This window comes from Triticum urartu, chromosome 2 (genome assembly GCF_003073215.2).
Source record: "Triticum urartu cultivar G1812 chromosome 2, Tu2.1, whole genome shotgun sequence".
In the NCBI taxonomy this organism is placed as follows: domain Eukaryota; kingdom Viridiplantae; phylum Streptophyta; class Magnoliopsida; order Poales; family Poaceae; genus Triticum; species Triticum urartu.
The window spans coordinates 94,248,803-94,273,328 of NC_053023.1; the positions used below are offsets into that span (position 1 = coordinate 94,248,803).

At 44.8% G+C, this 24,526-nt stretch overlaps 1 protein-coding gene across 15 annotated transcripts; it reads left to right on the forward strand.

The window, feature by feature from the left end:
- Positions 1-1,290: 1,290 nt before the first annotated feature.
- On the forward strand, positions 1,291-16,659 carry LOC125536064 (branchpoint-bridging protein-like). Of its 15 annotated transcripts, XM_048699190.1 has the most exons (7): positions 1,291-1,478; positions 3,265-5,694; positions 6,518-6,658; positions 9,637-11,519; positions 12,237-12,299; positions 16,121-16,283; positions 16,362-16,659. In XM_048699190.1, exons 3-4 carry the CDS (start codon positions 6,577-6,579, stop codon positions 11,298-11,300), a joined length of 1,746 nt encoding a protein of 581 aa, XP_048555147.1. In that variant the 5' UTR covers positions 1,291-1,478; positions 3,265-5,694; positions 6,518-6,576; the 3' UTR covers positions 11,301-11,519; positions 12,237-12,299; positions 16,121-16,283; positions 16,362-16,659. The 15 variants fall into 15 exon arrangements, with proteins under 15 accessions (XP_048555147.1, XP_048555149.1, XP_048555138.1 ...); XM_048699192.1 differs by lacking the exon at positions 6,518-6,658 and having other exon boundaries at positions 1,294-1,478; XM_048699181.1 differs by lacking the exons at positions 1,291-1,478; positions 3,265-5,694; positions 6,518-6,658 and adding exons at positions 7,016-7,459; positions 14,978-15,210 and having other exon boundaries at positions 12,168-12,299.
- Positions 16,660-24,526: the final 7,867 nt, after the last annotated feature.

The following is a 24,526-nucleotide window of genomic DNA, read 5'->3' on the forward strand; positions in this document are numbered from 1 at the left end:
TCGCCGGCCGGGACCGCCTCAAGTGCGTCTACTGCGGCAAGCACTTCCTCGGCGGCGGCATCCACCGCTTCAAGGAGCACCTCGCGCGCCGCCCCGGCAACGCCTGTTGCTGCCCCGACGTCCCCGCCGACGTCGAGGCCCTCATGCACCGCATCCTTGACGAGGTCGCCGCCAAGAAGCTGCGCAAGCGCGCCCTCGCCGTCGCTTCCTCCCCCGCCGCCTTGCCGCCGGCCTCCTCGCCATCCCCCTCCCCTTCCACCTCCAACGGCGACTTGGCCAGCCCCATCCACGTCGTCCTGCTCAACCAGGCCCCGCGCGCCGCCGAGGAGACGCCTCCCATGGGGACGGGGTCGGGGTGGACGGAGAAGGACGGTGTGTCTGTCTCTCTGTGTGCGTGGGAGCGGGCGGGCGGGCAGCTGCTGGTGGCGATGCATACTCGGGGTAGGAGCGCGAAAGGAGAGGCGCAACTTTTCGCAAAACCCCCCCAGATGCAGTAGTATTAACCCACGCTAGACCAGTGGCGATCAAAGTCTAGCTGGCGCCTGCTGACTCGGCCAAGTCAGCGAATACGTACATGAAAATGTAGATACGAACTAAAGCGAACCCTCTACGCAAGTACATGGACTGTAGTTCGGGTATTTTGAAATAGTGGTACTAAAATGTCAGCCAGCTCAAGTTTTGTGACCTATGATGAATTTTTCTCTATCGTTAGACTAGCCATAATGGGCAGTAACATAAAGTAGTAACATGCTCATGTTACTACTCTATGTTACTACCTCTACAGTGGGGAGTAACATATGTATGGTAACATGCAACACTTTATTTATTAGGCTATAGACTCATTTTGCCTTGATATGTGTGATGTTACTCATACTAATAGTAACTAGCTATGTTACCACATGTCTCTCTTTCTTTATTTATTGCTTGTCACATCATCTTTTTATCTAGATATATGTGATGTTACTATCTATATTACTCCCATTGTGGGTAGTCTTAGGGCTCTACAGAACCCGTCCGATTTTTTTCTGGAGGTAATCTCCCACGTTCATTAATAAATTAAAAAACTGGTTTGCTAGTTATCTCACATGTAACTCTAAAGCCGTTGGATCTTGTTTGTTTTTAATATTCGTGTAACTTGATTGTCTCGCTCGCGCGCTAGCTCGCGTGACGTTGTTGGGCGCGACGGCCCGCATCCGCGGCCATGCGAGTGGGAGGCGGGCTGTTGTTTGTTTTTCTTTCACGATTTTTCGGCTGGTGGGCCATTTTACTTTGTCTCGGTTGTGGGCTGTTGCTTCGCATTTTCTCTCAGCACCCGTTTTGTTTGTTCTTCGTGAGGGCAGGGGGCTGCGCCCATTCCTTTGGTCAGTCCACACCCTTTCCTTTCCGAAGGGGTTCCAGGCGACGGCGTTGTCGGGAGTGAGAAGGAAGGAGAGATCCCCGCAGCGAAGTGAGAAGGGAGGAGAGACGCCCGCACTTGAGTGAGTAATTTCCCCTCCCTTTTGTGTTCCTTTTTTTGTTCTTTTTTTGTGTATCCATCGATCTAGGGTTTGCCCCAATCGACAAATCTTGTGTAGGGATTCAGTGGGCCGGTAGATTTTTGTGTTAGAGATTCAGTGGGTGGTACGCCCGGGAGTTGATACATGTTCTAGTGTTTGCCCCAAGTCATACAGAGAGATTTAGTTGGGGTGAGCGTTTTCAGTTCAGTTGGCGTATTTAGACAGTGGGGATTAATGGTTTTTCTCTTAGTAGTGGGGATGGGGATGGGTGGGGGATTAGTATAGGGTTTTTCTTGTGTGCTATGCGACTGTGATGACTTTTTTGTGTGTTTTTGTGATTGTGTGAGAGTGTTTAATAGACAGGGGAGATCCATTATGTGTAATTCACTTTGTATCTCTGAAACTAAGTTGTGTTCGATCCATCCTGCGTGATGTTTGTTTTTTGTGTACAAATTCCAGAGCATCTCACTCTATGTGTATTCATGTGAGTTGTAATAGGAGGAGAAATTCTCAGATATTTACTAGATGTGTTTGTAGTAATACGAGTCTAAATCGTTGTGAAGATAGTGGTAAGTTGTTTTTGAGTGTTTTTTTTTGTGGATGCATGCCTAGGTAGGCTAACAGCGCTAGTAGGCACATGTTGGTGATTTCTCTTGTAATCCACAAAAGGTATCAGTTTGTTAGATTTGAATCTTCCCTATTTTTTTAATGGTGCATTTTTCTGATGTACTAGAGTGATGTGTTTTGTGCAACTTTTCGTGCCTAGAATACAAAACTGCCTGCTATTCAAGTGTCTCTAGATCTGGTACAGCCAAAACAAGCAAGTGTTGTCCTGAAAAAAACAAGCAAGTGCTGAACTTTCTGTGCCTAGAATATAAACGTGTCCGGACTATTTTTTTCTAGTTACTAGTTGTATCTACTAATGGCCTCAAGTACAGTAGAGGGGTTAGTAATCCTTAGTCCTGGTGGTAGTCAGACTTAGCCAGGGGGAAACAGGATAAGCAGAGTACAGTAAGTCATAGCAGAGGCAAGGGAGGTCACTTAGGTTCAGTGTAGTGTTGAAGTAGGCGAGTATATGTATGCGTAGATGTAGGTTGAGTGTACTGTGTTGTCTATAGTTCATGAACTTTTCAGTGTTGTTGTTTGATGTAGTTCTAGAAGGCTTTTCAGTGTCGTGATATTTTCGTACAAAAACATGCTTGTAGTTCATGCCGTGAGACTAGCCAGTATTTTTGCATATGTCTTTTGTGTGTGAGCTGCTTGCTTGCTGTAATATTTCTTCCATACTAGGGGTCTACAATTTTGATTATCTGAGAGGGTCAACTTCAGTTTTGAAATGAAGCAATTCGTTTTGCCGACAGTTTTGCCATAGTCCTTTTTTAGTGTTCAACCAGCAGATTTACATGTTGTTTTGATGTATATTCTTGATTTTTCTGCTGCCCGTGCTTCATTTATAAATGGTTCTATTTTTTTTTCATTTTTTGTCATTTTTCTGAGTGTTTTGAAATAGGATCAGTGGAGTTGTTTATATAGTTCTAGCAGATTTTTTGCTGATACTATAGTTTTTTATTTAAAAAAAATCAGTGTAGTAATTTGTACACAAGCATGTTGTAGTTCTTTTATAGTTGTTGGTCGAATTCACTTTTTAAGTTTAGTGTTTTGATGGTAAGGGATGTTAGCATCCCCACAGGAGTATAATTTTATTTTTTATGTTTAATTGGGACAATTCTATTATGACACCACTTTTTTTCCTTTTTTGCTTGACCAGGATGCTTCGCCCAGTTTGCTTTTCCGCATTGTCGTCAGAGCTTCAACATGTATCTTCGCAATGCTGATGAAACCTTCATAGAGAAGTTTCATGGGGATGGGTCTTCTATTTTTTGATGCCAGTTTGCAAGTTGACCCTCGACTTGTAACAAGGTTCCTTGTTTCATTCCACTTGTAAGTGGACCCTCGACGTGCAACTGGGTCTTTTGTTTGATGCCGCTTGCAAGTCGCCCCTCGACCTACAACGAGGACTTATGTTTTCATACCACTTGCAAGTGGTCCCTTGACTTGCAACTAGGTCTTCTGTTTTCATGCCATTTGCATGTGGACCCTCGACCTGCAACTGGGTATTCTCTTTTTCATGCCAATTGCAAGTGGATCCTCGACTTGCAACTTGGTCTTTTTATTTGATGCCACTTGCAAGTGGACCCTCGACTTGCAACTCTGTCTTCTATTTTTTTGATGCCACTTGTAAGTGGACCCTCGACTTGCAACCGAGTTCCTTTGTTTTTCATGCCACTTGCAAGTGGACCCTCAACTTGCAACTACGTCTTCTTTTTTTATGCCACTTGCAAGTGGACCCTCAACTTGCAACAGGGTTCCTTTGTTTTTCATGCCACTTGCAAGTGGACCCTCGACTTGCAACCATGTCTTCTTTTTTTATACTACTTGCAAGTGGCCCCTCGACTTGCAACCGGGTTCCTTTGTTTTTCATGCCACTTGCAAGTGGACCCTCGACTTGCAACCAGGTCTTCTTGTTTTGATGCCACTTGCAAGTAGACCCTCGACTTGCAACTGGGTCTTTTCTTTTTCGTGCCACTTGCAAGGGGACCCTCGACTTGCAACTGTGTTCTTTTTTGTTTCATGCCACTTGCAAGTCGACCCTCAACTTGCAACTGTGTCTTCTTGTTTGATGCCACTTGCAAGTCGACCATCGACTTGCAACTCAGCCTTTTTCTTAGATGCCACTTGCAAGTGGATCCTCGACTTGCAACCAGTTCTTCTTTTTTTATGCCACTTGCAAGTGGCCCCTCGACTTGCAACCGAGTTCCTTTGTTTTTCATGCCACTTGCAAGTGGACCCTCGACTTGCAACTACATCTTCTATTTTTTTTGATGTCATTTGCAAGTGGACCCTCGACTTGCAACCGGGTTCCTTTTTTTATGCCACTTGCAAGTGGACCCTCGAGTTGCAACCAGGTCTTGTTTTTTATGCCACTTGCAAGTGGCCCCTAGACTTGCAACCGGGTTCCTTTGTTTTTCATGCCACTTGCAAGTGGACCCTCGACTTGCAACTGCGTCTTCTATTTTTTTGATGCCACTTGCAAGTGGACCCTCGACTTGCAACCGGGTTCCTTTGTTTTTCATGCCACTTGCAAGTGGACCCTCGACTTGAAACCATGTCTTCTTTTTTCGATGCCACTTGCAAGTGGCCCCTCGACTTGCAACCGGGTTCCTTTGTTTTTCATGCCACTTGCAAGTGGACCTTCGACTTGCAACCAGGTCTTCTTTTTTGATGTCACTTGCAAGTGGACCCTCGACTAGCACCGGGACCCTTTCTTTTTGATGCCACTTCCAAGTGGACCCTCGACTTGCAACCAGGTCTTCTTTTTTTATGACACTTGCAAGTGGACCCTCGACTTGCAACCGAGTCTTTTTTTTCATGCCACTTGCAAGTGGACCCTCGACTTGCAACCGAGTCTTTTTTTTCATGCCACTTGCAAGTGGACCCTCGACTTGCAACCGGGTTTTCTGCTTTGATGCCACTTGCAAGTGGACCCTCGACTTGCAACTGCATCTTCTATTTTTTCATGCCATTTGCAAGTGGACTCTCGACTTGCAACCGGGTTCCTTTTTTTCATGCCACTTGCAAGTGGACCCTCGAGTTGCAACCAGGTCTTGTTTTTTTATGCCACTTGCAAGTGGCCCCTCGACTTGCAACCGAGTTCCTTTGTTTTTCATGCCACTTGCAAGTGGACCTTCAACTTGCAACCAGGTCTTCTTTTTTGATGCCACTTGCAAGTGGACCCTCGACTAGCACCGGGACCCTTTCTTTTTGATGCCACTTGCAAGTGGACCCTCAACTTGCAACCGGGTCTTCATTTTTTCATGCCACTTGCAAGTGGACCCTCGACTTGCAACCGGGTTTTCTGTTTTGATGCCACTTGCAAGTGGAGCCTCGACTTGCAACTGGGTTTTATGTTTTGATGCCACTTGCAAGTGGAGCCTCAAGGTGCAACCGGAATTGAATTGTTACTCACAACATCCAGAACGTTTTGATGATGTTCTAAACTGATGGACCAGATAGGCGAATGGGTAAGGTGGAATCATCTGCAGAAAATTAGCTCCATTGCCTTGCATTTGAGAAAGCCTCGGGTCAAACACCATTCCCAGGGTACTGGGAGCGCACATGCTACGATCAAAACATACAGGTAAGTTTATCTTTGTTTCTGCCCTCAATCAGATTTTTCTAAGCTGGATCGTACCTGAGTACCAATGTAGTCGCGTGCATAGATACCTTCATTTGCTACAAATGCAATGTTACAATGAATCAAAACTTTTGTTGGAATAGATATTCAAAAAGTTTATGCTTGTGTTTTGTATGTGAAGACTGAAAGTTGTAGCTGCTTTTTTTTTTCAACATAAGATTTTGATCAGATGTAGGCTCCTATTTTTTACATCAGTTATAGTTGTCATCACTTTTATGGTGAAGACTAAAAGTTGAACCACAACCTGATACACACCATTTTTTTACCTTAAAACATGCAAATCGCTGTTATATGATCTTATTTTTTGCTTACTAGATATATGAACTTTTTTTTATTTTTCTGTCAACATGATACAACACACTGTGATTTAGTTATCTAAGGAATTCTAACACAGTTGATTGCAGTTAATTTCAAAGTTTTCTCTCTCTTTTTTTAGTTGAGAATGGAGTGTTTCATTTATAGAATAAGCAATTTTTCCTAACAAGTTAAGTATGCTTTGTCATTTACTCCAGTCTGCAGATTTGTATGGATGGAACTATGAATGTGATTGCTTATGGCCATTTTGTCATCATGCATTTCCCCCATTCTGAATATAAATTCCCTTCTCAACAATGCAAAAGACAGTCATTTTTCAGACTTTATTGCCTGATCAGTTTATGAAACTACATCAAATTTTCCTACACTATAATACACTGACTTGTACTTATTAATTGGCAAAGCACCAAAATTTTGTTTGTCTTCTCTTACACATATACTTTGTTTTTAGCCTTGTTTTTTTGATTGAGAGAACAAGACAACAGATCTTGAACCGGTGCCAGCCAACTGATGTGCGTTTTTCCTACACACCAGCCTCTGTTTGTTTCTCCCATCAACAGATGGAAAAAGAGAGGTCAAAAGTATATACAAGGTTGTACAAGACCAGCCTCTATATGTTCCTCATTTGGAACAGAATTTAAGATTGTACACTATAATACACTGTGATTCTTTGTCAATACACTGTGATTCCCTATGTTTCTAAAGTATGTACAAAAGCTGCATAAACCCTCGCTAGGTTTTATTTTCCCAGCCACCAAAACTCATTCTACAAGCAAGCAAGTGTTTTCTGCGGACAAACAAAGCCCAGTCCTTTTCTTTTGTCAAACAAACAAACAGGCAAATAATAAGTCCAACAAACAAGGCCCAGGAGGGGGGGTAGTTGGGTTGGGGGGGTTGGGGGGGAGGGACAAAACAATACAAGTCAAAACATACAAACAAGTCCAGGTGGAGGAGGGGATCGGGAGCAAACAGTTTGTTTTGTTTGTCAACGAGAGCAGTTTCTAGAGGTGACGTCACATTTAGATGTGAGATATTATCTCACATCTAGATGTGACATAGACAGACCCGTTAAAAAAATCCTCGCATTAATCCGCCGCAAATCACAGAATCGCCGAAGACTCCCGCACATCTCCGCCGGCGAAACCCTAGCGGCGGCCGGCGATGGGGGAGTACGCGGCGGTCAAGACGTCGGTGTGGTGGGACATCGAGAACTGCGCCGTCCCGCGCAGCTGCGACCCCCAGCTCATCGTCCAGAACATGAGCTCAGCCCTCGCCACCGCCGGCTACCGCGGCCCCATCTCCGTCTCCGCCTATGGGGACACCCACCAAATTGCCCACAACGTCCAGCACGCCCTCTCCAGCACCGGCGTCTCCCTCCACCACGTCCCCGCCGGTACCCCTTCTCCTCCTTACGTACGGCCAGTAGCTCTGCTTTTTCACTTTTGTCAATGGTCCGTCTCTCTGGTGAACTGATTGCTGGGATGTTCGATTGAGACAGATGCTTCTGAGTGGGTATGGTTGATGGATGTGGCGTAATTTTGGACAATACTAGTGGAATCTTAGGGTCCCTGATTTGGGGTGTGCTTCCTCTAATTGATTTCAGTCTCGTGGTTTCTCTTTTTAGGAACAGGTCAGCTTTATTTGATTACGAAATAATGCTCTGACACTCATGAACACACCACAACTCGGCTCACACTTATCTAAGTGTGCTAAACAATGTGCGGCCTGGTTGCTCACCCATGGGAGGCAGTGTAGGAGCTATGTAGGATCCTTGGGGGGTGGGGGGGGGGGGGCAAACATAAATATGGATGTTTAGCAGGCCAAAAGACAATTTTTCCTAATCTTCCTCTTCCCCCCAAAAATTTCTTTCACGCATTTGACCATGGCTGGGGGGCCATGGCCCCTGCAGTCTTCAATGTAGCTCCACCACTGATGGGAGATGACCCGCATTCAGCTCTTGAAGAGTTTCATATGACACCAGCTCGATGAACGGTCCACTGCAGAGATGTAAACCCATTTCACGGCACGGCCACAGTCTGACTCAAGCACCCCTGGGCACTTGGTCACCAACACCAAAGCACGGAGACCTTAGAGGCACAAAAATATTCCTGCTTCCTTCTGGCCTGCTAATAGGAGAACCTTCCCCTAATGATATCGAATGATGATCCTGATTCAATGATTCCTGCCTGTCCAGAGCTAGCCTCCCAGCCGGCATCAACATAGCTTTAGCCCAAGCCCTCATTCATCACCTTAGCGTTGGGAAACATACAGACCTTTCCCTTGGCATCTATGACTGGAACTTCATAGCAGAAGCTGCTAGGGGGTTAAGAAAATTGTCGAGGAAAGGAACTGAGGCTGGCATGGAGACCTATGTGACCCCCAAACAATCACTCATGCACGAATCAGAGAGAAAATAGGTTGATAAACTGTTCTTATTGCTTGGTTGAGATACATACATATGTTGTCCCTTGTATCTTGTATGGGAGGACTTACCTGACCCCCATGTAATAACCCAATGGATAGGCATATGGATTCGATCTCTATCTCTAGTCTCATCTCTTCCTATCTTAATAACCCTCCTTATTTAAATATATATACAGAATTTGTTTGAATATTAGCTAATCTTATATCCGTGCACATAACAGCCCAATAAGTGAGATGCGCTGCTTGAAAAGTATATGTGATATTGTGGTTTCTCTATACAACAACAACAAAGGCTTTAGTCCCAAACAAGTTGGGGTAGGCTAGAGCTGAAACCCACACGATCTCGAAACCAACTCATGGTTCTGGTACGTGGATAGCTAACTTCTACGCACCCCTGTTCATGGATAGTTCTTTGGTGATATTCCAGTCCTTCAGATCTATGTTTTTAAAGCGTCCCTAAGGCGACGCCTAGGTGTCGAAGCGCTCCCCCTCCGCTTTGGAAAATCGACCGCTTTGGGCGCCTAGGCGTCCAAAGCGCCCGCCTAGGCGTCGCCTAGGCGCCAAAGCGCCCCCCCTCCCTAAGGCGGTAAGGCGTCGCCTTAAAAACATAGCTTCAGATATCTCTTTATGGACTCTTCCCATGTCATCTTTGTTCTACCCCGACCTCTCTAAACATTATCAGCACTCTTTAGCTGTCCGCTATGCACTGGAGCTTCTGGAGGCCTGCGTTTAATATGCCCAAACCATCTCAAACGATGTTGGACAAGCTTCTCTTCAATCGGTGCTACCCCAACTCTATCCCGTATATCTCTTGAACATGTGGTTTCTCTATGATTCTTAATATTGTTTGTCTTTGTACTTTCCTTATGATTTATCCAGTGATCCAAATAAGTGAGCGTGTACTACATTATACTCTTGCGAGATTATCATTCCCATTTGTCGGATCCATACTTGTATAAAATGTCTTCCGATTAGAAGAATGACCTTGAAGTACCACTATAGGTTTCTATCCCAAATATTCTTTACGGAGCTGGCGAATGAACATGGCAGCTATGCACTGATTGCATTACTTTTTGAGTTACATGTCTAGCATACTGTATATTTAAGCACATCTTTTCATTTACTATTATTTCCTACCGAATGCAGGCATTAAAGATGCAAGTGATAAGAAGATCTTGGTTGACATGCTGTTCTGGGCTATTGACAATCCTCCACCAGCAAATTATCTGCTTATCTCTGGTGACCGGGACTTCTCTCATGCCATTCATAAGCTTAAAATGAGGCGATACAATATTTTATTGGCACAACCTCCAAACGTGTCTCAAACACTTACTGCTGCAGCAAAGAGTGTTTGGCTCTGGAAAAGCCTTGTGGCTGGAGAACCACCATTAGAACAGTCACCATACATAAGCAGCACATCTTGTGGCAATAAGGATGATTTGGCTACATCAAGGAACATAGTTTCTCGTTCTTTGGATGTGACTCAAGATGCCAACCCTGAAGTGCAGAATATTTTGTGTGATCGTCAAAGCGGTTCTAACGGCATGGCAGATAAGAAATGTGAAGTTAAGCGACCTCGAGAAATGGAGACAGACAATGTGTCCAAACCAGCAAGCAAAAAGCAGCTGAAGAAGATGAGTGGGCTGGCAAATACCAGCACTAAGCAAACTGCTGTCAAGAAACCAACACAAGGGCAACTAAAAGCAGTCAAGGGGCAGGGCTTGATCTGCTATAAGTGTGGTGATGGGCACCGTGCTGCAGAGTGCACCTTTAGTGGTGACTGCCACGGTTGTGGCCGACAGGGCCACAAGGACCGAGTGTGCAAAGTGAATCCTAACAGCGTCGTCAAGTGGCAGCCGGCACATGCACAAGACTTAGTCACGCCCTCACCGGGGTCTGTCTCCCGGCAGGCAGCCCCTCATGTGCCTTCTCCACCTCCAGCTTCCCCCGTCGCGGCTGCGTCACCACAGACAACTGCTGAAACTCCTTCTGGTCCAACTTCGACACCACCACGGGAGTGCTTCTTGCAGGAGACTCCTGCCGTGTCAACCCCACCTCCGGCTTCTGCGGCTCCTGTACCGCCACATACTGGTGTTAGCGATTTTTCTGCCCCAGCTCACTCTGGAGTCTATGCCATGCCGACAGCTGTGTCAATGGGTAAACCAGACGTGGTGACGCAGCAGACATCTTCAGCCCCTCATCCTCCTACGGCGGTTCTAGCTCACCGGCCAATGGCAGGACCAGGACAGTATCATCAAGTGGGTGCTTCTCGGCCGTTTCCAGCTTGGACACCACCACCATGGTGCTTCTTGCAGGCGCCTCCTGCTGTGCTGAGTCCACCTCCGGCTCCTGTGCCGCCACATACCGGTGATGGAAAATTTTCTGCCCCAGCTCACTCTGGAGTCTACACCATGTCAACAGCTGTGTCATTGGGTAAACCAGATGTGATGACGCAACGGGCATCTTCAGCCCCTCATCCTCCTACGGCAGTTCTAGCAGCTCACCGATCAGTCACAGGACAGTATAATCAAGTGGGTGCTTCTCAGCTGCAACCTGCATCTTCAGCCCCTCGTCCTCCTACGGCAGTTCTAGCTCACCAATCAGCCGCAGGACAGTATCATCAAGTGGGTGCTTCTCAGCTGCATCTGGCATCTTCAGCCCCTCATCCTCCTACGGCGGTTCTAGCTCACCAACCAGTCGCAGGACAGTATCATCAAGTGGGTGCTTCTCAGCTGCATCCAGCTTGGACTTTTCCTCCGGGCTACTTCTGGCAGGCAATGCAGCTTCTCCTGCAGCAGCGCCGCTCGTGACTTCCGTGCCGCCCTGGCGTTGCAGCTTGTCCTGCACCAGCTCACTCCAGAGTCTACCCCATGCCCTTCCCCTTTGGCAGGCCATGCTGACAAAGTGACAAGTATACTCCTATTGGATTCTTTGTATGCCCTTCCCTTCAACCGCCTGAGAGGAGGAAGAGAGGAAGGAGGGCTATGATGAAGAAGAGGTGGAGGAGGTTTTCACTAGCTTTATAGTAGGTATTTCTTTGCCTAACTCAAGTTACTGTTTGAAAATGTTGTCCTCCAGAGGATTTCTTTGATTATGTTTAAGTTATTAAATTGTCACTTGAGCACCAACATAATCAATTGTGCAATTTAGATTTAAAATCTGGACCCAACATGAAAGTTCTAGAGTATTTTCCATAGATGCTTAAAGTGCCATCATTTACTATGTTTTAACCCGTGCTGAAATTTGGATGGGTTACCAAAGTTGGCTAATCATTATGATCAACCAAAATAGTCGCTTGAGGCATAACTCGGGGTTTCAAAGCATGACTCCATGGTAAATGCATATTGTTGCATATGCATTCAAGGTTGGAGACCTTGGTTATGAACATAATAAATTGTCACTTGAGCACCAACATAATAAATTATACAATTTAGATTTAAAATCTGGATCCAACATGAAAGTTCTAGAGTATTTTCTGTAGATGCTTAAAGTGTCATCATTTGCTATGTTTCAACTTCTGCTGAAATTTCTATGGGTTAGCAAAGTTGGCTAATCATTATGATCAGCCAAAATAGTCGCTTAGGTTTAACTCAGGGTTCCAAAGCACGGTCTCCATGATAAATCCCAAATAGAGTTTTATGGTCACTTGGTCACCCACCTCATGACATGTTTTCTAGAATTTCAATGCTCTTAGTTGAATTCTACCTTGGAGGGGCTGAGGCGGATTGTTGGCAATGGTTGGACAGGAGCGTTAGAGGCAAGTTGGGTTGGAGCTGCGACAGCTGCACCTTGCACTCTGGTTGAGGCAGGTACATGCATATTGGTAGTCAATGGATGCACGTCACCATTGATACCATTGGATGTTTGTGTATGTTGCGCTCCTTGTTCTTATCGTATATGTTGCTCATGACTCTTGAGAAGGTTTTTTTTTGTCGAATATGGCTACTGAATCATTCTTATTATGCTCGAAATTCTTGCTCGTGTTTATGGAATATGTTGGAGCTCCTACAGCTGCACCTTGCACTCTGGTTGAGGCAGGTACATGCATATTGGTAGTCAATGGATGCACATCACCATTGATACCATTGGATGTTTGTGTATGTTGCGCTCCTTGTTCTTATCGTATATGTTGCTCATGACTCTTGAGAAGGTTTTTTTTGGGTCGAATTGGCTACTGAATCATTCTTATCATGCTCGTGTTTATGGAATATGTTGGAGCTGCTACAGCTGCACCTTGCACTCTGGTTGAGGCAGGTACATGCATATTGGTAGTCAATGGATGCACATCACCATTGATACCATTGGATGTTTGTGTATGTTGCGCTCCTTGTTCTTATCGTATATGTTGCTCATGACTCTTGAGAAGGTTTTTTTTGGGTCGAATTGGCTACTGAATCATTCTTATCATGCTCGTGTTTATGGAATATGTTGGAGCTGCTACAGCTGCACCTTGCACTCTGGTTGAGGCAGGTACATGCATATTGGTAGTCAATGGATGCACATCACCATTGATACCATTGGATGTTTGGGTATGCTGCACTCCTTGTTCTTCATCGTATATGTTGCTCATGACTCTTGAGAAGTTTTTTTTAATCGAGTATAGCTACTGAATCATTCTTATTATACTCGAAATTCTTGCTCGTGTTTATGGAATATGATGGAGCTGCCACAGCTGCACCTTGCACTCTGGTTGAGGCAGGTACATGCATATTGGTAGTCAATGGATGCACGTCACCATTCATACCATTGGATGTTTGTGTATGTTGCGCTCCTCGTTCTTCATTGTATATGTTGCTCATGACTCTTGAGAAGGTTTTTTTGTTGAATATGGCTACTGAATCATTCTTATTATGCTCGAAATTCTTGCTCGTGTTTATGGAATATATCGGGTTATGACTCGCACTTATGAGGAAATAAATGCATATTGTTGCATATGCATTTAAAGGTTGGAGATCCCACATGCCCTCACGTGATGGTGTGGATGTGGATGGACACCGAATGGTGTCACTTTAGTTGTGCTCGACATAAGCTATTGATGAGATTTATGTTTTTATTTTATTTTTTTGAGATAACTTACCATAACTTGTATGTGCTATGAGATTTATGTTTTGACATGCACGCACATGATCATTGAATAGTTGTTGAAATTTGGAAAACATTGTACTGCGGTAGTCAATTGCAAATGGACTAATGCTATGAATCTTGTGCTTTCATATGGTGTCTTTTCATTTGGTTGTACCACATATTGCCATGTTTACATTGATGGCTAGGTGATTGTTTAAGCAACTTACTGTAGGGGGATAGCACATGATCTGGATATGCACACGCAAACACTCACATGATCATTTGCTGGAGTACATTTAGTGATGTGATTAATTAAGTCTTGTTACCATGCTATATTTAGTAGGTACTCCCAACGTTCACAAATATAAGATGTTTTGGATATTTCAATATGGACTACATATGGACTGAAATAAGTGAACAGACACTAAAATGTGTCTATATATTCTGAGAGGCGATTTCCTATGCATGGTGGTAGCTACGCACGCATGGTGGCAGCTACACACCCTTTGGCATAAGTGCCTTTTTTGATATATGAGGTGTCGGGTTTCTTATGGCATTGGCACAAGTGCATTTTTGTTGTATAGAAACGACTTTTCTCACTTCACTTTGTCTTTTTTATTTCTTTTTTGACACAAGTGCTTTTCGTTGTGTAGAAAGGGCCTTTGCTCACTTCTCTCAAGTCTTTTTGCTTGCCTTTATGGCATAATTGCCTATTTGCTTGCCTGGCTGGTCCAAAGTCACGATATTTTTGTTATAGAGTTATTTTTCATAGTCCAAAATAATTAGAGATAAAAATTGGGGCCGTGCGTAGCTACCACCATGGGTAACAAATTATTTCTGATTCTGAAAGAGTTAGAACATCTTGTATTTGTGAACGGAGGGAGTAGGTCCTTGAAGGTTTCTTTATGAATCTTGAATGTTTAGGTGAAGCCCCATGGCAGTACACGCTAGGAACCTGCTCGGATTATGTTTTATCAGTTTACGTGGAACCCCACGTGTCACTGGGAGAAGGGGCGGGGGGTGATCACAGGCTTAGTTCTGTATGGATTTTACATTTAACATTGAATTGTTTATATGAAATTTTTGCACTATTGTGTTTATGATCTGCATATATTTCAATCGTCTTGCTTGTGTGTCCATATTACCATGTTTATGGGAGATTTTGCCAGAATTTCTCAGTGGAATATTGTTGTTTTGATCTTTAGTGTGTGGTACCATTTCGGGCTTGTCCATATATTGTTGCCGGGCATCTTCACTCACGTAGACTCCACGGCTGTGAGGGAATCCAATTTATGAGTTCTCTGTCAGTTTAATTTCTTGCTACATCCTCTTCCTCAACAACATTCACTTGCTGTTACTAAACGTAGATGCAGAATCAAAGTTCTTGATATCAATCCTTCTATGTGATGCTCCCTCCGTCCAGGTTTATCGGGCCACTTAGCAAGCCAGCTGCGTCTGTGTTTTTAAGGCCCCGCTGGACGTGGGTGTTTGCTTCCCCTCGATGATCCCCTCTGTTGAACGCACACAGGATTGGCTGCCGTTTCGGGTGAATTGCTGCATGCAATAACGACGGGTTAATCTTGTTAGCGCTGGACGTGTGCGATGGTTCGCTGCATGCAAAAGCAAAGCTGGCTGCTGCGATGCTCCGAAATAACTGTGAGTTAATCTGATTGGCTGCTGCTATGCTCGAAAATCATGGGTGGTTACCAGTAATATCCTTGGTCCTCGAGTTTTGGCTAGCCGGAGTACATGCTTTGTAATGTCAGCAGAGTGCTAGATTTTGTGGACTGAGACCTGTTTTGGTCATGTTATAGTATTAAACAATCAACATGAGGGATCATGGTGGCTGTGTGCATCACTTGATGCGGAGAGCCAATATGTTCTCATTAAATACATCCCAGGTGGTGAACCTGTGGTTTAATTCTTTGACCTTCAATGCTTTGCTAGTAGAGGTCAGGGATGAAGGTAGTGGAATGCGCCTCCGTATAATTCTTCAGTTTGCAAAGAATCCACTTGATATTGATGGCCCTAGTGAAGGCGGAACTAGCAGGATATGGTTAAAGTCTTCTTGCCATTCGCCCTTTTTGCTCGATATTTTGGTGGTGCCTTGCAAATCATATCTGTTGAAGGATATGGTGTGCTCATTTCCGCTCAAAAAATATGCTGTGCTCATTTCTGCTCAAAAAATATGGTGTGCTCATGTTTCACTTCATATGCATAGCAGGATGGCTGTTCTTTTTCTTTTTGAATGTTTGGTTTGTGTTTGTGTCTTGGTTTTGGTTTTGGTTTTGGTTTCTTCCTAGCTTTTAGCTTTTCAGGCTTCTTTACCAGTCGTTTTGGTTGAAAGGCCTGCACTATTTTGACGCCATTTTCTAGTACAGTACAAAATTACACGCACATAAGTGCGTGTTCCAGAGGAAGATGTTTCACTTCCTTTGCTGATATTCAGTCAATGCGAACCCTGAACAATTTATCCATGTTCCCCTGTAGTTTTAAGTGCATCTTTCTGTTTGACCTATCACAGAGTATCATCTCATCTGATTGTTCTCGCTTTTTTGGTATGCAGACACCTAGTCCCAACACCTAACCTGCTCTGATGGCAGAAGCAAGGCGATGGTACGGAACTTGCAATTTTGTTGAAGGGGCGTGGAAGCACTGGCGGCGGCGGCGGGGATAAATTTAAGAGAAGGGGGTCACGGCATGGGAGAAGGGGAGAGATAACGGGACAGGTGCATGAATCTTGAAGCAAATTACAAGTGCTTAGAGAAGATACTACCTCTGTTCACTAATATAAGACGTTTTTGCAGTTTGAGGGAGTAGAAATTCCGAATCATGTGGCGTACGTATCTGCGTATGTCATTGGATTGTACTGAAAACAAAGTCACATGCAAGCTAGATGTAACAAATGACAGTTAGGACATGGGACAGATGACCTAGGAATTATCAGGTTTCTTAGGACAAGGCTTTTTGACAAGAAGTTACTTTCTTAATATATGATTTGTACCAGTCGTGATTTATACACCCTAGATACTGTAATGTGAGAAGTATACAGATATACTAGCTCCTGGACAGCAGTACTGAGCTACGTGGGTTTATTGGCGGCCATGTTAGGGGTGTTCATACAAAATCGAAGTATGTTGCTGGCGGGTTATATTTTGATTAAAAACATTGCGTCTTTCAGGATTTTTTGGGAAGCTTTCAAATAATAATCCAAATTTTGGAGAAATTTTAGAGGAACAACTCTGGTCTCTGTATATTTCTGACATGTACAGAAGATTAATCGCCATGCAATTCCTATCTTTTTTCTAGACGACTAGATGATGCCACATAGAATTGTTGGCGTGTTTTTTTGGCTGCGTTTTAATGATATAATAGCAAACCGGCGGCTGCCCATTGCTACTGAATATGTCAGTGTCTTCTTCAGGGGTGGGTGTAACACGTCGAGCAGCAACGTATTTGGTGAAAAGATGAGGCATCACAATTTTTTTTGAGATGTCAAGGTCGAACTGAATCCATGATGTCACAACTTGATGATTGATGAGAGTACTGTAATATGGCGAGCATCAAAGGTGGTGAAAATGTTTGGGCTGAGATCTTCAGTTTTTTATCTGGGAAAGAGTCCTGACATTTGTAATTTTTTTTGTGAATTGAGTATAACCTTTGCACTGAATATTTGTGATTTTATAGAGGTGGAATTAGGTCAAACGGAGCTGCATGGGACCCACGAGCTCGGGGGGCGTGCTTTGTGGGCTCGTGGCTTTCCCGTAGGTCTTCTGGCCTCCCACCGAATCTTCTAGGGTCCTTTCTCGTTCACAAAAAATCACCGTAAAGTTTCATCATGTTTGGATTTTGTTTGGTATTGATTTTTCGAAAGCCAAAAACAAGCAAAAAAAATAGGAACTCACACTGGGTACTGAATTAATAGGTTAGTCCCAAAAAATGATATAAAATACCATATAAATGCATATAAAGCATCCAAGATTGATAATATAATAGCATTAAACAATCAAAAAATATAGATATGTTGGAGACGTATCAACCCCCCTCTCCCGTTGCCGCCACTGGGTACTGGATTAATAGGTTAGTCTCAAAAAATGATATAAAATACCATATAAATGCATATAAAGCATCCAAGATTGATAATATAATAGCATTAAACAATCAAAAATTATAGATATGTTGGAGACGTATCAACCCCCCTCTCCCGTTGCCGCCACATCGAAGAATGCCGGGCATAAAAAAAATTTGGTCTGGTCCACCACGGCCACCACTGGTAGAAAGGTCAATGGGGTGGCTAAGGACTCTTCGACGGCGGTCGACCGCCTCCCGTTGCTCCTGCTAGTGCCAAATGAGCTCGGAAGCCGATGACGGCCTCGTCGGCCCTCGCAGAGGCGCGATGAAGAAGAAGAAGAAGAAAAAACCACTCCTGCTCCTCGCCTCATCCGACGGATCATGCACCGTCTTCGGCCACCCCTACGACTACTACTTCGGCGCCTCTGGCGGCCGCCAAGTTCTTGATGAAATGCCTACTAGGTAATAAAATCATTTTCCATTTCGGCCTTTGCATTTTGCGGTGATTGTTGGTGGCCGATGGATGATGGACTTTATTGTTGTTGTCATAGTGCGGAGATGAACACGACCGGATTCTTGACGTCTTTGGAGTCGTCTCATACGCTTTGCCTCGAGGATCTCAATTATGATTCGGTGTTCGATCATCAAGTCGAGACCCAAGAGGAGGTGGTTGAAGAGGAGTTGACCGAAGAGTAGGTGGCTGAAGAGGAAGAACTTGAGGAGCTGGCTGAAGTAGAAGAGGGTGATGATCCAATGGGGATCCAAACCCAATCGAGCACGAAGCAACCAAGGGGAAGGACTCACAACTATAACCAAGTGGAAGATCTAGCTTTGTGCGATACTTGGATGAACAAATCCATGGATGCAACAGTTGGAATGGACTAATCCAAGGATCATTTTTGGGGGAGAATTGCGGAGTACTACAACGACTTCATGGATGTCACACCAAGCCACACCCAAGCCTCTCTTGGCATCGTTGAAGCACCATCCAAGATCAATGCAACCGATGGCCGGTTGCATTGATCAAGTGCATCACACACCACCAGGCGATGTGCGGTCACGGAGTCTGGCTCTATCATTGAAGAGAGACAAAAAGTTCGGCCACAAGTCATTCATTGTATCATTGCTACTCATACGTCTTTAACTTATCTATAATTTTTATTGTTCCATGCTATTATATTATCTATTTTGGATGTTTTATATGCATTAATATGCTAATTTATATTATTTTTTGGACTAACCTATTAACCTAGGGCCTAGTGTCAGTTTTTGTTTTTTCCTTATTTTTGAGTTTACAGAAAAGGAATATCAAACGGAGTCCAAACGGAATTGTAACGCCCTCGATGCGGCTATATCTCCCACGTGTCGAAGCACGTCTTAGAGGCATAACCGCATTGAAAGCAATGTCGCAAGTGAGGTAATCTTCACACAACCCATGTAATACATAAGGGAAAAAGATACATAGTTGGCTTACAATCGCCACTTCACACAATTACAAGAATAAAGCATTACATCATCCAGATACACTCAAGGTCCGACTACGGAACCCAAAATAAAAGAAGACTACCCCAAATGCTACACAGATCCTCGATCGACCCCAACTGGGCTCCACTACTGATCAACTGGAACGAAACAACACAAAGGACAAGATCTTCATCGAGCTCCTCCTTGAGCTTGGTTACGTCACCTGCACGGTTCAATGGCACCTGCAAGCTGATTTTGGAAGTATCTGTGAGTCACGGGGACTCAGCAATCTCACACCCTCGCGATTAAGACTATTTAAGCTTATGGGTAAGGTAAAGGTATGAGGTGGAGCTGCAGCAAGCGACTAGCATATTTGGTGGCTAACATACGCAAAAGAGAGCGAGAAGAGAAGGCAAAGCACGGTCAAGAAACTATGATCAAGAAGTGATCCTAGAACAACCTACGTCAAGCATAACTCCAACACCGTGTTCACTTCCTGGACTCCGCCGAGAAGAGACCATCACGGTTACACACGCGGTTGATGTATTTTAATTAAGATAAACTTCAGGTTTTTTACAACCGGACATTAACAAATTCCCATCTGCCCATAACCGCGGGCACGGCTTTCGAAAGTTCATAACCCTGCAGGGGTGTCCCAACTTAGCCCATCACAAGCTCTCACGGTCAACGAAGGATATTCCTTCTCCCAAGACAATCCGATCAGATTCGGCATCCCGGTTACAAGACATCCTCGACAATGGTAAAACAAGTCCAGCAAGACCGCCCGATGCGCCGACATCCCGATAGGAGCTGCACATATCTCGTTCTCAGGGCACACCGGATAAGCAATCCGTACAACTAAAACCAGCCCTCGAGTTTCCCCGAGGTGGCACTGCAAGGGGCTCTAGTTGGACCAACACTTAGACAAGCACTGGCCCGGGGGGGGGGGGGTTAAAAATAAAGATGACCCTTGGGCTGGCCTAACCCAAGGGAAAAAGAGGCTAGGTGGCGAATGGTAAAACCAAGGTTGGTCCTTGCTGGGGGAGTTTTATTCAAAGCGAACTGTCAAGGGGTTCCCATTATAACCCAACCGTGTAAGGAACGCAAAATCCGGGAACATAACACCGATATGACGGAAACTAGGACGGCAAGAGTGGAACAAAACACCAGGCATAAGGCCGAGCCTTCCACCCTTTACCAAGTATATAGATGCATTATAATTAAGTAAGAGATATTGTGATATCCCAACAAAATATCCATGTTCTAAACATGGAACAAACTCCAATCTTCACTTGCAACTAACAACGCTATAAAAGGGGCTGAGCAAAGCGGTAACATAGCCAAACAACGGTTTGCTAGGACAAGGTGGTTAGAGGCTTGGCTTAACAATATGGGAGGCATGATAAGCAAGTGATAGGTATCGCATCATAGGCATAGCAAAAGAGCGAGCAACTAGCAAGCAAAGATAGAAGCGATTTCGAGGGTATGGTCATCTTGCCTGCAAAGTTCTCCGAGAAGACGAAAGCTTGATCCTCGAACACGAACTCATCTCCCGGCTCTACCCAAGCAAGAACAACAAGCAAAAGGAACACAATCAACCACGTGCAATGCTCAAACAACATGATGCAAACATGGTAGGATATGCGGGATGCGATATGTAATGCATATGCAAGACTTGGAAAGGAATGATTGAACCTGGCCTCAACTTGGAAAACCAAGAGTGCCACTGGAAAGAGGAGTTGATTTCGGTCGAAATCGATATAAAGATCACCGGAATCGGATGCACGGTTTGGAAATGGCAAGCAAAACAAATACGACAATGGTCTGCGATAATCAACACGAGACCATCTAAATGCATCAATAACAACATGCTACAACACTCCAACATGACAACAAAATACATGGAAGGGATCCACTCAAGAAGCTTAACAAAAGATGAACACTGAGCTACGGCTAATTCAATCAATAACAGGTTCAAACAAGCATGGCAAAAGTGCAAACGATAACAGGTTTCAGACTTAGTGAAATTAACAGCATGTCAGGAATTTATCATCAGGAAGCAATGTTTAGAACACGATAACTACATGCTACAGGAACATATCATGGCAAAGTAAGGCATGGAATGAAGCTACTCAAAGCATATAACAAAAGTCCCTTAGTGACCATGAGCCAAAAGGGATCAGAAAATACAATTGCAAGCATGTGAACATAGCAAAAACACAAACAGATCCAGACTTAGTGAAAAACTGGAGCATGGCAAAACAGTTAACAAGTAGGCATGCTTACGAGCTCGATGCACTCACTACAAAGCATGACATGACAAAATAAGCATACACTCATCAAGAAGACATGGCATAGAAGCTAGACATGGAAAGAACAACAACATAGCATGCACGGATCAACAACAACAACCTCGGCAAAATTGCTAAACATGTTAACAATCTGCCAGGAACATTTTATAGCAAAAGTAGAGCTCGATTGACTCAAGCTAGGGTGCTCCATAAATGCAAACAAAGGCATGGATGGATATAGCACCACAATGTTAACAAAACATCCTTACTGATCATCCTCAAAATAGGCACGGATCACTAGGGAACAACATGAACATATGGCATAAAAGCAATATCAGGACAAGGACTTAGTGAAATTCTAAGTCCCTGAAATCAGCATCATTGAGTAAGCTACTTTGCATGCTTGTGCTAGTCACCACAAAGATCACAAAAATACAAGGCAATCACCTCTGTAAAGATAACATGGCATTCTATAAAACACATGTAGAGCTCAGGATCATAGCATGCACACATTAATCATGGCAAAAATGACAAAAGGCCATTTGCTGGAACAGATCTGACATAATCATCACATAGCCCTCTTCCAACAGCATTTTGGGCATCAAGATGAGCTCAAATGAAAATGATGCAATGAGATTAAATGATGTACTCGTCGAGACGAACATTTTTATATGCTACACGCATGAATCGGAGCAACGGGTGGTGAGTTATGACATGACAAAGATAGCATAAAAATTAGGGTTCGGAGGAAAAAGTCAACCGGGGGATGGATCCAGATCCAGATCGGATCCGGCGGGATCATTGTAGACGCACGCGCCCCGAGGTCCGCCGGCCGGAGTCGAGGTCGCCGGAGGACGAGGCGACCGGAGATGAGGAGCTCGCCGGAGGGGCTCGGCGCCGGCGATGGCGGCGCATGGCGGCGACGGCGCTCGGCAGGGAGGCGTGGAGGCGCGGGGCAGCGGTGAAGGACGGCGAGACGGCGCGGTGGCGCTCGGCAGGGAGGAGGCGGCGGCGAGGCGCCTCGGGCGCGAGAGGCAGGCGCGCGGTCGCGCTCGGGCCGGGCGGGCCCGCGATGGGCTCCGCCGGGCCGCGCGGTGGGAGGACGCGGGGAGGCCAGGTGGCGGGCGCCGGTTAGCCTGGAGCGGCGGCGGGGATGATGTGTCGGCATCTGATTCGCCGGAGCGAGGTGGCTGGCGGTGGTGGACATGTCCGGTGCGGCGCGGACATGTCCGGTGGCGCGATGAGGAGGGAGACTAGGGTTTGTACCGCGAATTTTGGGGAGGAGATCACATATATATAGGTAGAGGGAGCTAGGAGAGTCCAAATGAGGTGCGGTTTTCGGCCACGCGATCGTGATCGAACGACCGAGATGATGGAGAGGTATTAGGTGGGTTTTGGGCCACTTTGGAAGGGTGTTGGGCTGCAACACACACGAGGCCTTTTCAGTTCATCGGTTAACCGTTGGAGTATCAAACGAAGTCCAAATGGCACGAAACTTGACAGGCGGTCTACCGGTAGTAAACCAAGGCCGCATGGCAAGTCTCGGTCCAATCCGATAACGTTTAATACCCGCACACGAAAAGAGGTAGAAAGGGACACCGGATGAGATAGGAGCGCCGGATTGCAAAATGGATAAAGGGGAAAATGCTCGGATGCATGAGACGAACACGTATGCAAATGAAATGCACAGGATGACATGATATGGAATACATGACACGCAAGCAATGACAAGGCAAAAACAGCGAATAACTGGAGGACACCTGGCACATCGGTCACGGGGCGTTACAGGAATAAACCTTTACGATGATTTTTCTTGGACCAGAAAACATCCACGGAGCTTGGAGAGGGGGCCAGAAGAGTCCCGAGGGACCCACAAGCCCTCTGGTCGTGCCCTAGGGGGCGCCTCCCTAGCTTGTGGGAACCTCGGGAGTCCCCCAACCCTAATTCTTACTCTATAAATTCCAAAATATTCCCAAACCAATAGAAGCGTCCACCAAAATACTTTTCTGCCACCGCAAGCCTATGTTCCCGTGAGATCCCATCTTGGGGCCTTTTCCGGCACCCTACCGGAGGGGGATTCAATCATGGAGGGCCTCTACATTAACCGTGCTGCCCTTCCTATGAAGCGTGAGTAGTTTACCACAGACCTACGGGTCCATAGCTAGTAGCTAGATGGCTTCTTCTCTCTCTCTTTGATCTTCAATACAATGTTCTCCTCGATGTTCTTGGAGTTCTATCCAATGTAATATTCTTTTGCAGTGTGTTTGTCGACATCCAATGAATTGTGGATTTATGATCAGATTATCTATGAATATTATTTGAGTCTTTTCTGAACTATTTTATGCATGATTAAATATCTTTGTATTTCTCTTCGAATTATCGGTTTGGTTTGGCCAACTAGATTGGTTCTTCTTGCAATGGGAGAGGTGCTTAGTTTTGGGTTCAATCTTGCGGTATCCTCACCAAGTGACAAAGTAGGGGTAGCGAGGCACGTATTGTATTGTTGTTATCAAGGGTAAAAATATGGGGTTTTCATCATATTTCTTGAGTTTATCCCTCTACATCATGTCATCTTACTTAAGGTGTTACTCCATTCTTATGAACTTAATACTCTAGATGCATGCTGGATAGCGGTCAATGTGTGGAGTAATAGTAACAGATGCAGAATCGGACGTGATGCCAATATTCATAATCATTGCATTGGATATCGTCATAAATTTTCACTTTCCTATCAATTACTTGACAGTAATTTGTTCACCCATCATATGTTTTCTTTCAAGAGAGAAGCCTCTAGTGAAACCTATGGCCCCTGGGTCTATTTTCCATCATATATTTTCAGATCTATAAAACAAAAAACCCAAAAATACCTTGTTGCAATTTATTTAGATTTACTTTAGTTTGTTCGTTTATTTATCTTTTATACCTATCTCTTTTAGATCTCACTCTTGTTCGATATCGTGAAGGGATTGACAAACCCTTTTTCGCGTTTGATGACCCACAAGTATATGGGACCAATTGTAGCTCTTTTCAATAATTAGGAGTGTTGAACCCAACGAGGAGCAGAAGGAAATGACAAGTGGTTTTCAGCAAGGTAATGTCTGCAAGTGCTGAAATTGTAAGTGGCGGAGTAGATTGATAGCAACATA